Source organism: Leuciscus leuciscus (assembly GCF_965113295.1).
Source record: "Leuciscus leuciscus genome assembly, chromosome: 25".
Lineage (NCBI taxonomy): Eukaryota > Metazoa > Chordata > Actinopteri > Cypriniformes > Leuciscidae > Leuciscus > Leuciscus leuciscus.
The window spans coordinates 4,708,168-4,723,733 of record NC_138724.1 but is presented as its reverse complement, the minus strand read 5'-3'; the positions used below and the strand labels follow the sequence as shown (position 1 = coordinate 4,723,733).

Sequence of the window (15,566 nt, the reverse complement as noted above, 5' to 3'; positions counted from 1 at the left end):
CAAGTGTACTCTTTCTTTGTAAAAAAAAAATGATTATAGGCCCTACATTTTATCTATGTATTCATTAGTTTGAATATAACCAACATTGGAACAGCTAACATCTTAGTTGATGACTTTATTTTTGACAAAAATAGTATTTTATATATAGAAATGGCTAAACAAAAGCTTATTTGATGTGGCAGTATATTCTACAGTAAAAACTGTACCCAAATCTGGTCAACAAAATGTTGTCTTTCATATTTCGTCTGACTGTAACGTTGTTTTCATGAAATATTAGGGCATATTGTTAATTTGCAGTTTAATACGTTGCTTATACAAATAGCCTACATTTTATTTCAACATTCAGTCGATGTTTACTTATCTCAGTATAGCAATACAGTTTGCTAAAACATCATCATTCATTCACACACGCGATTTAAATTTAAACTGTCTTTGCCAGCTGTGGTAAACAGCGCGCATCTCTGCCGTTTATTCATTCATAAACAGAAACCCACGTGAAGAAATTCACGTGAGAAGGAAAAAACTTACTTGTATTCCTCAGCTCGCTCCTCGATATACCCGCACTTCTGAGGGACATTTTCCATTAGTATTATTCCTCACAGCGCTGCAAGACGGTGTAAACAAGTAATGATCTAAATAAACTTGTGTGTTTTCTCGAGCTGATGTGGGCGTTCACAGGATTGCCTCAGCCATTTGCGTTTGAATAGCGCGCGCTCTCCGTGGGCGGGGCCGATTATAACGTAATGAGATGAGATGAGCTCGACTGGAATCGCTCTCTTTTAATACAGATTTCACAAGATGAGAATAATTGTTTTTTTATATAAATGACTTCATTTAAAAGAAGAGAATTCAAGCTTCATGCCTGTCTGTCTGTATGTCTGTTTGACTGAGTATTCGCTGAGTTATTGTTCATTTTCGGACGCGTTTCAGAATGGACTTCACTGGCAGAGAGAAGGCAGAACTCGCTTCGTGTTTATTTTTCTTTATTTGGCAAAAAGCACAACACTTTGTTTTTATTGTGAGTATACACAAAAATAATACACATTTAACAGAATCGATTGATGTATGAAACTCCTATGGAAAATCAAAGTCAACAGAGTATTTATGAGTTTCTTTTACACTAATAAAAAAAAAGCGAGCTGGTATCGCCGGCGATACCGTAGACCTCAGGGGGTTAACACTTGAGAAAGGATAACTTAGCCTACCTCACTCCTCAGCGGGATCTGCTCCTCATATCAGCACGGAAAATTTTCTCCATAAGGTAGGCTATATTATGCCTCTTTGTTTACAGCTGATGTGGGGGCGTTTCACAGACTGAAATGGTTCTCAGAATTTGCGTTTGAATAGCACGCGCTCTCCGGGGCGTGGTCAAATTACTTTTGAATGGCTCGTAATGAGCTCGACTGGAGTCGCTCTCTTTTTATACAGATTACAGAAGCTGATAATATTTGTTTTTTATATAAATTACTTCATTTAAAAGCTGCGATCTCAAGCTTTATGCCCGTGGGTCTGTTTGCCTGTTTGACTGAATTTTCGCAGAGTTATAGATCATTTTCGAACGCGTTTCAAACGGGAGTTCACTGACAGAGAGAAGGCAGAAATCGCATCATGTTAAAGTTTCTTTATTTGTCAAAAAGCAAAACACTTTATTTTTATTGTGAATATACAGAAAAAAAATAGAAACTGAACAGGATCGATTGATGTATTACACGAAAATGAAAGATCCAAATTAACAGAGCATTTAGTGTTTATTTTCATTGCTAAAAAAAAAAAACGAGCAAAACGCGGGGGCACGTTTTTGGTCCCCAGAGGGTTAATTGTCATCCTGCATTTGAGTCCTCCTTCACAGATCCATAACAGAACGAACTGGCCACTACAGGACTCAGCAGGATGAGCATCAAGGTCCTGCCACCTGCCAACATGCAAGAGAGAATGGCCCGTCATCGTAGTCTCACTGCTCTTCGCCAGGATGGCTTAGGAGTTGGGGGTTTTGCCCAGAAGTTTTGGACCTGGTCTAGGGGGCTAGATTATAATGATGCTGCTCTCAAGCATATCTTTAACTCCTGCCTGGATGACCCCTTGCCTGCATGGGAGATGGATTCTCTCCATATTCTGGATTTCTGGGATTTCACTAGTTACCTTAGTAATCGCAGTAAGTGGGGAATGCCACCAAGCCCACCTGCATCTGCCTTCAACTTTCCCCGCCTGTCTCGTCACATTTATGATCCTCCTTTGGCTTCTACGAGGAGACTGAGATCCAGATGGAATAGGGCAGTCCAGTCCACCACATCTACCTCAGAGCCAGTCAAACCAACCCCCACCACTTCTCAGACATCCAGGTCAGTCCCAATCACTTCAAGATCTGAATTACTATCTGCTATTCAAGACACAGCTAAGTCAACTGCTGTCATCTCTCAGTCAACTATGCCAATTACTTCAAGATCTGACTCACTATCTGTTATTCAAGCTACAGCCAAATCAACCGCTGTCGTCTCTCAGACAGATATGCCAGTTCCAGTCACTTCAAGATTTGAGGTACCATCTGTTATTCAAGACACAGTCAAATCTACCGCTATCACCTCTCAGACAATAACGCCAGTCAATTCAAGATCTGACTCATTAACTGTTATTCAAGACTTAGTCAAATTAACCGCTGTCACCTCTCAGACAATAACGCCAGCCCCAGTCACTCCAGGATCGGAGTCACTGTCTGTTATTCAAGACACTGTCAGATCCACCGTAGTCATCTCTCAGAGAATTATGTCACTCCCGGTCACTTCAAGATCTGAGTCTCCATCTGTTCTTCATGATACAGCCAAGTCAACCGCTGTCTTCCCTCAGTCAATTACGCCTGTTCTAGTCATCTCTGAGTCTGTCGACTTAACCTCTGTTTTCCCTGTTACTAACGAGAACTATCCTGTATCTTCAGAGCCTGCTCAATCTGTTTCAGTCAGTGCTGATTCTACGAGGGTTACTGCTTCTCCGCCTGGGTTGGCCGAGTTGGCTACAGATACTACAGAAACAGCCCAGCAAGCAGTATCAGCTCGTCGTAAGAGGAAGAAGAAAAGGGTACGTGCTGAACAGTCTACATTTCTCCATTCCCAAGCCCCAGATCCAGTGGTTTCTGAGGTGTCAAGCCAAGTGAGTTCTATTCCCATACCGTTGATAAGCGATGTCATTCCCGCCGAGACAACCTCTACCAGTCCTGTTATGTTTACTGATCCCAGTCCCAAGATGCCTATTGTCATTGCTGCAGAGGCTTTATCTGAACTTCTAACTAGTCTTGTCAAGATCCTGGAGATGCCTGTCAATCCTGTCTTGTCCATTAGTCCCAAGTCTGCTGTTGAGAGGGCATTCACTGAGCCCGCTGCTGCTACAGAGAGGGCGTTTCCCGAGCCCGCTGCTACAGAGAGGGCGTTTCCCGAGCCCGCTGCTGCTACAGAGAGGGCGTTTCCCGAGCCCGCTGCTGCTACAGAGAGGGCGTTTCCCGAGCCCGCTGCTGCTACAGAGAGGGCGTTTCCCGAGCCCGCTGCTGCAACAGAGAGGGCGTTTCCCGAGCCCGCTGCTGCTACAGAGAGGGCGTTTCCCGAGCCCGCTGCAGCTACAGAGAGGGCGTTGCCCGAGCCCTCTGCTACTGAAAGCGCTGTCCCAGAGCCCGCAGATGCTACTGAAAGCGCTGTCCCAGAGCCCGCAGATGCAACTGAAAGCGCTGTCCCAGAGTCCGCTGATGCAACTGGAAGCGCTGTCCCAGAGTCCGCTGATGCAACTGGAAGCGCTGTCCCAGAGTCCGCTGATGCAACTGAAAGCGCTGTCCCAGAGCCCGCTGATGCAACTGAAAGCGCTGTCCCAGAGCCCGCTGATGCAACTGAAAGCGCTGTCCCAGAGCCCGCAGATGCTACTGAAAGCGCTGTCCCAGAGCCCGCAGATGCTACTGAAAGTGCTGTCCCAGCGCCCGCTGATGCTACTGAAAGTGCTGTCCCAGCGCCCGCTGATGCAACTGAAAGGGCTGTCCCAAAGCCTGCTGATGCTACAGAAGGTGCTGTCCCAGAGCCCGCTGAGGCTATAGAAAGCACTGTTTCCAAGCCTTCTGCTCCAGTCTGCACAGCCCAGGAGGGTGTCCCCGTGCACGTCTGCACAGCCCAGGAGGGTGTCCCCGTGCACGTCTGCACAGCCCAGGAGGGTGTCCCCGTGCACGTCTGCACAGCCCAGGAGGGTGTCCCCGAGTCAGTCCCCGTGCATGTCTGCACAGCCCAGGAGGGCGTCCCTGAGTCAGTCCCCGTGCATGTCTGCACAGCCCAGGAGGGCGTCCCCATGCACGTCTGCACAGCCCAGGAGGGCGTCCATCAGACAGATGCCAAAGGATAGGACCATTTTGCTTTCACTTTTAGGGAATAAGAGCACGTTTACATCCATGTTCTTAATGTTATTATGCTTAATAAGCCGACCATGCATGTGGTCACGTAAACGTGTTAAAACGTTCAAGTCCAGACAGAGCGAGCTTTTCGCGGCCGCAAACTCTGAATCTTTCTTGAAATGTGTTTTCATCTGGTGCAGAAGTACTGTCAAAATCCTATGTAACGGCATGAGAGGATAATGTGTCCGTAAGTTTCCCGCTTACATGTTGGAATACTTTATTATTTACATCACAACTGACATAATAAATGGAATACTCTGAGTCACACAATAATATCGTGTATCGCCGATCGAACAGGCTGACGATAGGACGATATGAAAATTGAGCATATCGCCCAACACAGTAATTTGTACTGCATATCAGGGGTGCCCAATCACGTTTCTGAAGATCTACCTTCCTGCAAAGTTCAGCTCCAGCCCTAATCAAACACAGCTGAACCAACTCCTTAAGATCTTCAGAAATGCTTGATCATTGGGCACAGGATTGGGTACCCTTGCTGTAATGCTAAGATACCGATGACACTAAATCCATTTTAACCCCCTGAGGTCGACGGTATCGCCGGCGATACCAGCTCGCTTTTTTTTTTATTAGTGTAAAAGAAACTCATAAATACTCTGTTGACTTTGATTTTCCATAGGAGTTTCATACATCAATCGATTCTGTTAAATGTGTATTATTTTTGTGTATACTCACAATAAAAACAAAGTGTTGTGCTTTTTGCCAAATAAAGAAAAATAAACATGAAGCGAGTTCTGCCTTCTCTCTGCCAGTGAAGTCAATTCTGAAAAGCGGCCGAAAATGAACAATAACTCAGCGAATACTCAGTCAAACAGGCATACAGACACACAGGCATGAAGCTTGAATTCTCTTCTTTTAAATGAAGTAATTTATATAAAAAACAAATATTCTCATCTTGTGAAATCTGTATTAAAAGAGAGCGATTCCAGTCGAGCTCATTACAGCTCATTCAAATGTAATGTGACTCCGCCCACGGAGAGCGCGCGCTATTCAAACGCAAATGATTGAGGCAATCCACGCAAACCTGTGAACGCCCCCATATCAGCTCGAGAAAACTAATTTATTCAGATCATTACTACACCGTCTCGCAGCGCTGTGAGGAATAATAATAATGGAAAATGTCCCTCAGAAGTGCGGGTATCGAGGAGCAAGGATCCCACTGAGCTGAGGAAAACTGTAGTAAGTTTTTTTCCTTCTCACGTGAATCGCGTCTGCACAGCCCAGGAGGGTGTCCCCGAGTCAGTCCCCGTGCATGTCTGCACAGCCCAGGAGGGCGTCCCTGAGTCAGTCCCCGTGCATGTCTGCACAGCCCAGGAGGGCGTCCCCATGCACGTCTGCACAGCCCAGGAGGGCGTCCCCGTGCACATCTGCACAGCCCAGGAGGGTGTCCCCGAGTCAGTCCCCGTGCATGTCCGCACAGCCCAGGAGGGTGTCCCCGAGTCACACCCCTTACCTGTTCCCAAGACCTTCCCTGACCCTACCAGCCCTGTCTTTGCCCCCAGGTCTATCAAGCCCCCTTGGAAGCCCAGACCAGCTAGGCCAGTTCCTGGTCCCCAAAGTGCCCCATATCAAGTTCCCATTCCACCCTCTGTGTTTCCTGGTTATAAGCCAGTATCCCCTTTGTCAGCTCCTAATCTTTTTCCCAGTTCTGTTCCCACCTGCCATATGCCACCTTTTGTGTTCCCTGGTCAGTTTGGGACTTCCATGTCTTTGCCCTTCCCTCCCCCCCAGTTGTTCTCTCCATGGTCTCTGCCTGTTTTGGACGCCTGGAGGCGTCCTTTAGAGGGGGGGTACTGTCAGGGTTCTGCCCTGGCAGCGTTGTCTGTCTTGTGTCTGTTTAATGTTTCTATGTTTACGTTGTGTTTTAACACATGGTTGTGTCTTTGTTTGTGTTTGCCATGTGCTCCTCTGTCCCTTCCTCCTTGTTTCCTGTTACCACGCCCCATTGTTTAGTTGAGTCCTTGTTTGAGTGTTGGCACCTGTCGTCTCGTTAAGTCCTTGTTTGTCTGAGTGTGCTCACCTGTTCCTCATGTTCCTAGCTCCCTTTATATGTTCGCTCTTTCCCTCTTGTGTTTGCCAGTTCGTTAAATGTTGTACCTCAGAGTACTACTGTGTCTCAGTATCATATCGCTAAGTCTTTAGTGTTTTGTTGTAAAAGTTTGTTAGTGCTCTGGTTACTGCCATTGGCTCTGTCTTGTTTCCCTGTTCCAGTCCTGTCCAAGTCCTGTCCAGCAAGCAGTCCTGTTCTGAGCCTGAGATACCTGAGCGCCAAGCTGTAAGAAGTTCCTGTCTGGCTTTAGCTGGTTACCTCTGGTCTCACTCTGTTCTGCCATATCTACACTCCAGCTTACGGACACCTCATTACATCTGCTGCTCTACTGTTGTCATTGTCTCATCTCTACCTATTGTTTGGATTGCTACCTTCTCCCTCCTCGTCGTGTCATCTGTTTTTCAATAAAGCTGTTAATTGTCATCCTGCATTTGAGTCCTCCTTCACAGATCCATAACACTGTGAGGAAAAGACATTTTAGCCATCTAAAGCAACATGAGACTGTAACATGCCCTTTTGCAAACTGTATATTTGAAACAAATATATTATCAACTTTTAAAACGCACAAAAACAAACTCCACATGATTTAAAATTATCTGTTTTAACGCATTGCGAACAATTTGTAACTGAAGAGGGAGTATGTGGCAAAAGTGTATTTTTCATACATATGTCACCAAATAGGCAGTACATGGTGAGAGAAAACAAAACACAATTCATTAGTTGTCTCTACCTGAGCAACAGATAACAGATAGGCCTATCTTTTCATAATTACAAGATTCTAGAAAGTTCTTAAGCACTTCAAGTGGCTTTCTCTATTTTCTTTCTCTTGTATACTTCTCCTCTTTCTACACTGATAGAGAGACTACAAAAATGATGTAAAGGAGCTTGAGGAGAGGCTGAAAAACCAAGGAAAACGAGATAAGGCGTTTGCGAAAATTAAACTTTCAAATGCAAGAGGGTAAGCATTTCAATTTTACAGTTCCACCTGTACTGCATTTTGCAAAAAAAAAATTTCTCCTAGTGAGTTTTGTGATCAAAATGACTGGTTTTGTGGTGGTAATTTCAAGAAATGTGCACCCAAAATTTCACCCTCAAGTTGATACAAACCTGTATGAGTTTCCTTCTTCTGTTAAACAAAAAAGAGGTTTGAAAAAGCTTGAGGGTGAGTAAGTGATGACAAAATTTAGATTTTTGGGTGAACAATTTTAATTTGATCATTCATACATGTATCGCCTTTGCTTTGTTTCACACTGACCACTCACTGACATAAACATCTTTATCCTCATCGAAATAATATACAACTTTAATTACTGTGTACCACTATGGCTGCGTTTACACTCGCGTCTCGCCTCCCTCAGTGCTACCGCGACAAAGCACGTACGCGACAAATGACGTCAGAAAAGTGTCAGTACATTATAATCCGTTATGGTCTATTACTATACCGATACCGTATCGTCCTCGTTTGCATCGCGATGCATCGTTGAAACGATTAATTTCAACACCCCTAATGTCACGTTGTCACTTCACTGTACATTCGCTCCTTAGTGGTCAGCTGCTGCAGTGTGCCAACATCGAAATCGTTGACACTTTAAATGCAGTTTCGGTATTTTATATTTTGTTCCTGGAGGTCATAAAGTTTGCAAAGTGTTTTGCGCTAAAAATGTCCAATGTTTGTAAATGTGATCATTTTCTAATCTCACCTCTTAAATGTTTAAATATCAAGAATATTTTGAATCCATTTCATGACTCCTTTAGCACACAAAAATGTTCTTTTTCACGTCTCCAATTTAAAGAGGTCATACTCTAATGAAATAATACTTTTGCACTTTTTGATGAATCATTGACATCTGTTTTACACAGTATGGATTATTGGATTATTTACAGGGTGTCCGTGCAGTAGTAAAAGGTAGTAAAAAGAATCTACCAAAATTAAGGCCCTTGAAAGGTAGTAAAAGGTAACAAACGCAATTTGACTTGGAAGTAAATTTTTCATCACCATCTCAATATATGAGTTTCCATATTTGTGTCTCCATGTTTTAACTTCATCTAGCATAGTTTAAAAATATATACGGTGCTAACAGGACCTGAGTCGGAGTTGATAGCAATGACGTAGAAGTAAACTGAGTTCCTGGTTGATAGCCTATCAGCGAGTAGGGCTCGAATTTCGGCGCGGGTATTGCACACAATTTTAATCATTCCCGCAGGTCTGCCATTTATAATGCGGGAAATTCCCGCAAACATTGATTCACTTTAGCATGTAGGTTGTATTAGTAAATTAATCCACACAGATTATAAAATCAAATCAGTCATTTTAAAACTCTGCGAGACGCAATTTCACAAACAGCGTGAGTGATTCAGCGGTGCTGCGTCTTCTATCTCTCGTCTCTCAAAATGGTTTGCACGCTGCAGGCGGCGATAATACACACTCGCGTTTCGGGAGTCGGGATAGACGGAAATGTCACTTGCATAATCGGGCCAGCATTGCATCATGAGTAACTAAAGTTTACCATCTGCACATCTTTTTAAGTCTTACCAGTTTAAACATTCACGTGATTTCTTCGGTAGGCCTACTTGCGCGCTGTCTGAGAGATGTTTCTCTGCACACATACATAGAGTAAAGCCGCCTCAGACACAGCTCGCGGGTAACAAAAGTTATTTTTCGGCGATTATATCGCTTTAACAGTCAAAAACATGCGAAAATTATGTCAATTTCGGTCTTGGTGAGTATCCTCTAAACCAGCGGTTTTCAATAGGTGAGGCGCGCCTCCCCTGGGGGGCGCCAAAGAGCAACACGCAGAGAAAAAATAACTGTATGCAGCTCTATTGATATCGGTAATTGTGTGTGCGAGTATTAGCTTTAAAATGCGTTGTTTCCTTGTCCCAAGTCAACAGAAGTCAGCATTAAGGGAGGATACGGAGCCTGGGAAGTCACCTGTGTGAGTAAAAAAACGATCCGTGGCGACGGTTTTGCAATCCGTCCGCTCAGTTTATAAACAGTACTTTATAAACAGTCACGAATTCTCAAACTGTTCCCTCGGTTTAACAAATCGTGCCCACGAGTTTCTAATCCGCGCTCTCAGAATTGTTAACCGAAAATTTATTTTCGCAATCCGTTCCCACGTAGTATTGCGTGACGAGTTCATCAGTGTTGTATAAAGTACTAGAAAGCAATACTTGAGTAAAAGTACAAGTATCGTACTAGAAAAAGACTTTGGTAGAAGTGAAAGTTACCTTTTAGAATATTACTTAAGTAAAAGTCTTAAAGTATCTGATATATACTGTACTTAAGTATCAAAAGTAATTTTCTGATATTTAATGTACTTAAGTAATTGAAGTAAAAGTAAAAAGTTGTTTTTTTAAAGCAAGTGGTTAGAACTTTGGGTTTGTGAACTTTATTGTGGCTTTCTTATAAAGCATATTCAGGGTTCCAACTTCCTATATCTTCTTAATCTCACTCATCAAATCAAAATCACAGTCTTTTCCAGGACTTTTCAGGCACAATTCTCTTAAGTTCAAAGAACAAACAGCATATTTTTAGAGCTGACATCAAAGAAAAAAAACTGAAACAGAAATTTCACTTTTGTATGAACTTCAGGTAAAAATGAAAATAAATAATAACCTATTTCTTAAAAAAAAAAAAAAAAAAAAAAAAAGACCTGATGGTAAGGAGAATATTTTGGTCATGTGGTATGAGCATTTGTAGGGCTTACTCCCCAGGTCACCATCTCACACACACACACAGCAACATTAGCCCAACATTATCCTATAACCACTGAGTTTTGAGTTAATTAACATAAAAGGAAATCTCAAGTTTGACAAAATGTATGATGCTTTTAAAGACGTGAATAGCCCTTAACACTTTCTTTCTAACCTGCCACTGATTAACGTAGCAGTTCTCAAAAAATATTTCTCAGTCTAACATTAGCCTACCTGAGGAAATATTCGGCCCGGCAGTTATGCTATACCAAAAACAGTTAAGCGTGTTTCAGTATTATGGACATGTCTTTGAGAGTTCTCTGTTTAATTAAATCAAAAGGTAGGTGCGCTCGCATAGATATTGGTGCTCGTGCTTCCATGGCAGTTTCAGTTGTGCTTCCTCCTTCTTTGGCATGGCAACAAACAAGCATTACACTGGAGCGCGCGCCGTGCGGAGCGTGCGTAATGCAATCTAGAAGCAGTGATTCGCCAAACCTGCCTTATTGCAGTCGCACACATTTCTTCTGATTTTATTTTGTAGTAACGAGTAACGAAGATGCTTAGTGGAAATATATCGGAGTAAAAGTATCAATTTTATCTAGGAAATGTAGTGGAGTAAAAGTGAAAGTTGACATAAATTTAAATAGCGAAGTAAAGTACAGATACGTGAAATTTCTACTTAAGTACAGTAACGAAGTATTTGTACTCCGTTACATTACAACACTGGAGTTCATAATGCGGTGAATTCCCGCTCCCATTTACTTCACAATCTCATTATAGAGAGACGCGCGTCACGATCTGTTCTGTGCTCTGCCGCGTCTCGCGCTCGCCATGCAGCCAGCTTCAGTATCAGTGCACCTTATGAACCATGCACTGTAATTCCATGCTATTAAATATGTTACAATTTAAACGCAAATGCACATTGTTCTATAAGGGTGGCATCATCCCTTACATTTTACACGGCTACATTTACTCACATTGTAATGCTGATAATATAATTTGTAAGAAAAATTGTGCATTAAATAGGGAAGTTATATCCGGGAAACTTTTACAAAAGAAACAAACAAACACACACACACAGACACACACACACACAAATGCATGTCTCTTTGTAGTCTCTCGCGAAGCTGTATTATCAGCTGCATCCACACACAAAAAAACAAAAACAGTTGAACATAAATGTTTTTGCGCAAGTGCACTTGCCAAATGAAGACGGAATGTATGAAATGGATAAAAAAAAAAAAACGAGCTGTAGTTTATTAACGAGCTGTAGTCACGCACTGACAGAAATGCAGTTCCAGTTAAATTAGTGTTAGCTCACTATCTTAGCCTTTTTCAGTGCATTAGGTGAGGTAATCTGATAATATTAGTGATTCTCATTTATCAAAACACTAAAACTGGTACCGTTTTGGAGAGAAATTGGGTATTTTTTAATCTCTCTATTTAACCCATCTCATGGTGTGTGATGCTGAACTATCATATGAGTTTCTAAAGGTTTTTGAATTCTTTGCTCAGTTATGAATATTGGTATTTTATGTGCTACAATAGCATGTTCAGGCTCAGTGGCCTTTCGCCTAATTTTAAATGCTTTTTTTTTTTTTTTATACTGTAATATGATTTTAATGGTGATGAGTGTACTGATTTTAAGCATTTTAAAAAGATGGATGATAGATATTCTTCAATCTTTCTGACAAAGAACAAAATATAATGTGAATTACAGTATGTGCAATTTTTAAAAATTTATAAATTGTAGTGCACAGTGTTTATTATAAGGGGGTAGAATCCGCAGCTCAGTACTCACGACTCATGAGTACATTTAAATAAGCTACTTTTTTACTCTTACTCAAGTAGTTTTTTGGACAGGTACTTTGTACTCTACTCACACTACATTTTTTGGAATGTAATGGTACTTTTACTTGAGTATGTTTTTTCAGTACTCTCGATTTTGTTCAAGATGATGTGCATCTCCTTCAAATGTGCGCTTAAAGCCCAGACACACCGTGCCAATTTCAGCCATCAGGTGTCGTCGGTGGTAGCTTTGGCGCCGATTGCACATGTTAAGCATGTTTTGTTGACTTGTGGTTAGGCCTACTGATGTTCAGGGATTTTAAAAGTAGCCTCAATTAGGCCTGCATGAAGTTGGAAATTATTTGCTGTTGCAAAGAATCGTTTATGAATGCACTTTTAAGAAAGTTGTGGAAATAAAATAATATTTACATTTTATCAGTTGTTATTGAAACTCATCATTACCTGGAACACACAAAAGATGGCATTTACTGCAGAGGCGAGAGTGGGTTAGGGCAGGCGGATGGGATTTTGGGGAAGGGGGGGCTCGGCTGTCCTTACCTACTCTAAGGGGAGGCTCACATTCAACCAATTTGAAAACCCCTGCTCTAAACACAGTCGGTTATGTCTTAAATAAGCATTAATCGCATGTGACCGTATAATGAACACAGGATCCGTGCACTAGCTCTTACAGTGACAGCAGACATATGTGTCTGTCATTTGGTTGTCAAAACAACAAAACAGGAATCAGGATTAATAGCCTATGTATTTAATTTAGTCAGGACTAAAATACTACGGTCCAGTGTTATTTTACATTTGATTACTTTATTCAGTCTCTGTAGTATTTCTGAATACTAGTGTTAGACCTAAGCAACAACTTTTCTCTTTATTTCTCTTTATTGGTATCTTTATTCTATTGTATTTATTTGTGCTACTTTTTTTTTACTTTTTTCAGACACACACACTATCTTTCTCTCTCACACGCACACACTCTCACATCTTGCATGCACACACAATCTCTGCATGCCAAACCATCTAAATTGCCTTTGGAGGGCACTGAAGTGTTTATAGTCTAATCATTATCAACAGATAAAAAAAACAAAAAAACTATAATGGAGTTCTAAGCGACAATTATTTATTATTTATTATGATGGGTGTGACAGTGTCACACTTATACCTTATAGTAAGTGGTGCTTTGCATACCCCTCCCACCCCACCCCCCCCCCCCACACCCCCCAAAAAAGGGCTGCTGCTTGATGTTGTGTTGGTAGTCAAAAATATTGTGGAGGTGGTAAAAAAGGTAGTAAATTCATCTCTATGATTCCTGCATATACCCTGATTTAGGCCCACTTTGGCAGCTAATTCCAAACTTGTTTTCAAATTTTAATGTTATCAATCTCATTTCTTACAGACCATGTCAAAAAGACACATCGGAGGCACTGAGATCAAGGTCTGCATGGCACAAAAGTTAAAAGATCTGAGGAGACGAGCAGAAAGGTAATCTTCAGATGATCCAACATCAGTCTATTCCTCAGTCTATTTTGTGATCTATTCACAAATTGTCAATAGTGCTTTTTATAAAAGAGACTCATCACTCTTATACAGTTGTTTAAGTCAAGATGAAAACGACATTGCTGTTCGCCAGCATTTTTTGTTTCCATAGCATATTCACAAAACATTTAATGACTGACTAATAACAATACAATTACAACTAACAGTCTTTAGATACGAACACAGCAAATAAGTCATCTGTGAAAATCAAAAGCAGCTTCAAACACCGCGTTAAAAGAAAACTTATATCATGAAATCAAAATTTACCCTATTTACTTTGTTATCGCACATTACTTTGTCTTGAGGTGAACAATTAATCCGTTTAAGTTAATACACAGAAAACAAATTATTTCTCGTGGTAATCATTAATCAAAATCTGAAAATTTGCTTCCGCCCTGGAATGGCATGGAATGGCGTCCCCTCTCTGATGACGTCTGTTTGACGAGTTGGGTTTGAACATCCTTAACACCCTCCCTTCCAACCGTTAGTCTGCTATGAGCAGAGATGGAGAGGAGGAGCGCTAAAGCAAAAACCCTGCCCTCTGTTCAATATTCCCTTTCACTTGGAAATGCGTCACAACACTGAAATAAAGTCGGTTGCAACTTCCGATTCACGCAGACTTTAATGAAGAGACAGATGCCAAAGGATAGGACCATTTTGCTTTCACTTTTAGGGAATAAGAGCACGTTTACATCCATGTTCTTAATGTTATTATGCTTAATAAGCCGACCATGCATGTGGTCACGTAAACGTGTTAAAACGTTCAAGTCCAGACAGAGCGAGCTTTTCGCGGCCGCAAACTCTGAATCTTTCTTGAAATGTGTTTTCATCTGGTGCAGAAGTACTGTCAAAATCCTATGTAACGGCATGAGAGGATAATGTGTCCGTAAGTTTCCCGCTTACATGTTGGAATACTTTATTATTTACATCACAACTGACATAATAAATGGAATACTCTGAGTCACACAATAATATCGTGTATCGCCGATCGAACAGGCTGACGATAGGACGATATGAAAATTGAGCATATCGCCCAACACAGTAATTTGTACTGCATATCAGGGGTGCCCAATCACGTTTCTGAAGATCTACCTTCCTGCAAAGTTCAGCTCCAGCCCTAATCAAACACAGCTGAACCAACTCCTTAAGATCTTCAGAAATGCTTGATCATTGGGCACAGGATTGGGTACCCTTGCTGTAATGCTAAGATACCGATGACACTAAATCCATTTTAACCCCCTGAGGTCGACGGTATCGCCGGCGATACCAGCTCGCTTTTTTTTTTATTAGTGTAAAAGAAACTCATAAATACTCTGTTGACTTTGATTTTCCATAGGAGTTTCATACATCAATCGATTCTGTTAAATGTGTATTATTTTTGTGTATACTCACAATAAAAACAAAGTGTTGTGCTTTTTGCCAAATAAAGAAAAATAAACATGAAGCGAGTTCTGCCTTCTCTCTGCCAGTGAAGTCAATTCTGAAACGCGGCCGAAAATGAACAATAACTCAGCGAATACTCAGTCAAACAGGCATACAGACACACAGGCATGAAGCTTGAATTCTCTTCTTTTAAATGAAGTAATTTATATAAAAAACAAATATTCTCATCTTGTGAAATCTGTATTAAAAGAGAGCGATTCCAGTCGAGCTCATTACAGCTCATTCAAATGTAATGTGACTCCGCCCACGGAGAGCGCGCGCTATTCAAACGCAAATGATTGAGGCAATCCACGCAAACCTGTGAACGCCCCCATATCAGCTCGAGAAAACTAATTTATTCAGATCATTACTACACCGTCTCGCAGCGCTGTGAGGAATAATAATAATGGAAAATGTCCCTCAGAAGTGCGGGTATCGAGGAGCAAGGATCCCACTGAGCTGAGGAAAACTGTAGTAAGTTTTTTTCCTTCTCACGTGAATCGCGTTTCTGTTTTGTGAATGAATGAACGGCAGAGATGCGCGCTGTTTACCACAGCTCGCAAAAAGACAGTTTAAATTTAAATCGCGTGTGTGAATGAATGATGATGTTTTAGCAAACTGTATTGCTAT

At 41.6% G+C, this 15,566-nt stretch overlaps 1 protein-coding gene and 1 long non-coding RNA gene across 3 annotated transcripts in view; both read left to right on the top strand.

The window, feature by feature from the left end:
- Positions 1-15,566, top strand: part of LOC309490613 — a 37,795-nt gene that overhangs the window by 12,949 nt on the left and 9,280 nt on the right. The window contains exons 2-3 of one of the 2 annotated variants that reach the window (XR_014202764.1): positions 7,340-7,440; positions 13,375-13,460. This is a non-coding gene — a long non-coding RNA (uncharacterized lncRNA). Of the gene's footprint in view, positions 1-7,004; positions 7,441-13,374; positions 13,461-15,566 lie in introns of those variants that run through there. The other variant, XR_014202765.1, reaches the window with a different exon arrangement.
- On the top strand, positions 1,819-4,365 carry LOC309489966 (uncharacterized protein; the record flags this gene model as incomplete). Its single annotated transcript, XM_082158921.1, has 2 exons — positions 1,819-2,535; positions 2,704-4,365. Exons 1-2 carry the CDS (start codon positions 1,891-1,893, stop codon positions 4,363-4,365), a joined length of 2,307 nt encoding a protein of 768 aa, XP_082015047.1. The 5' UTR covers positions 1,819-1,890.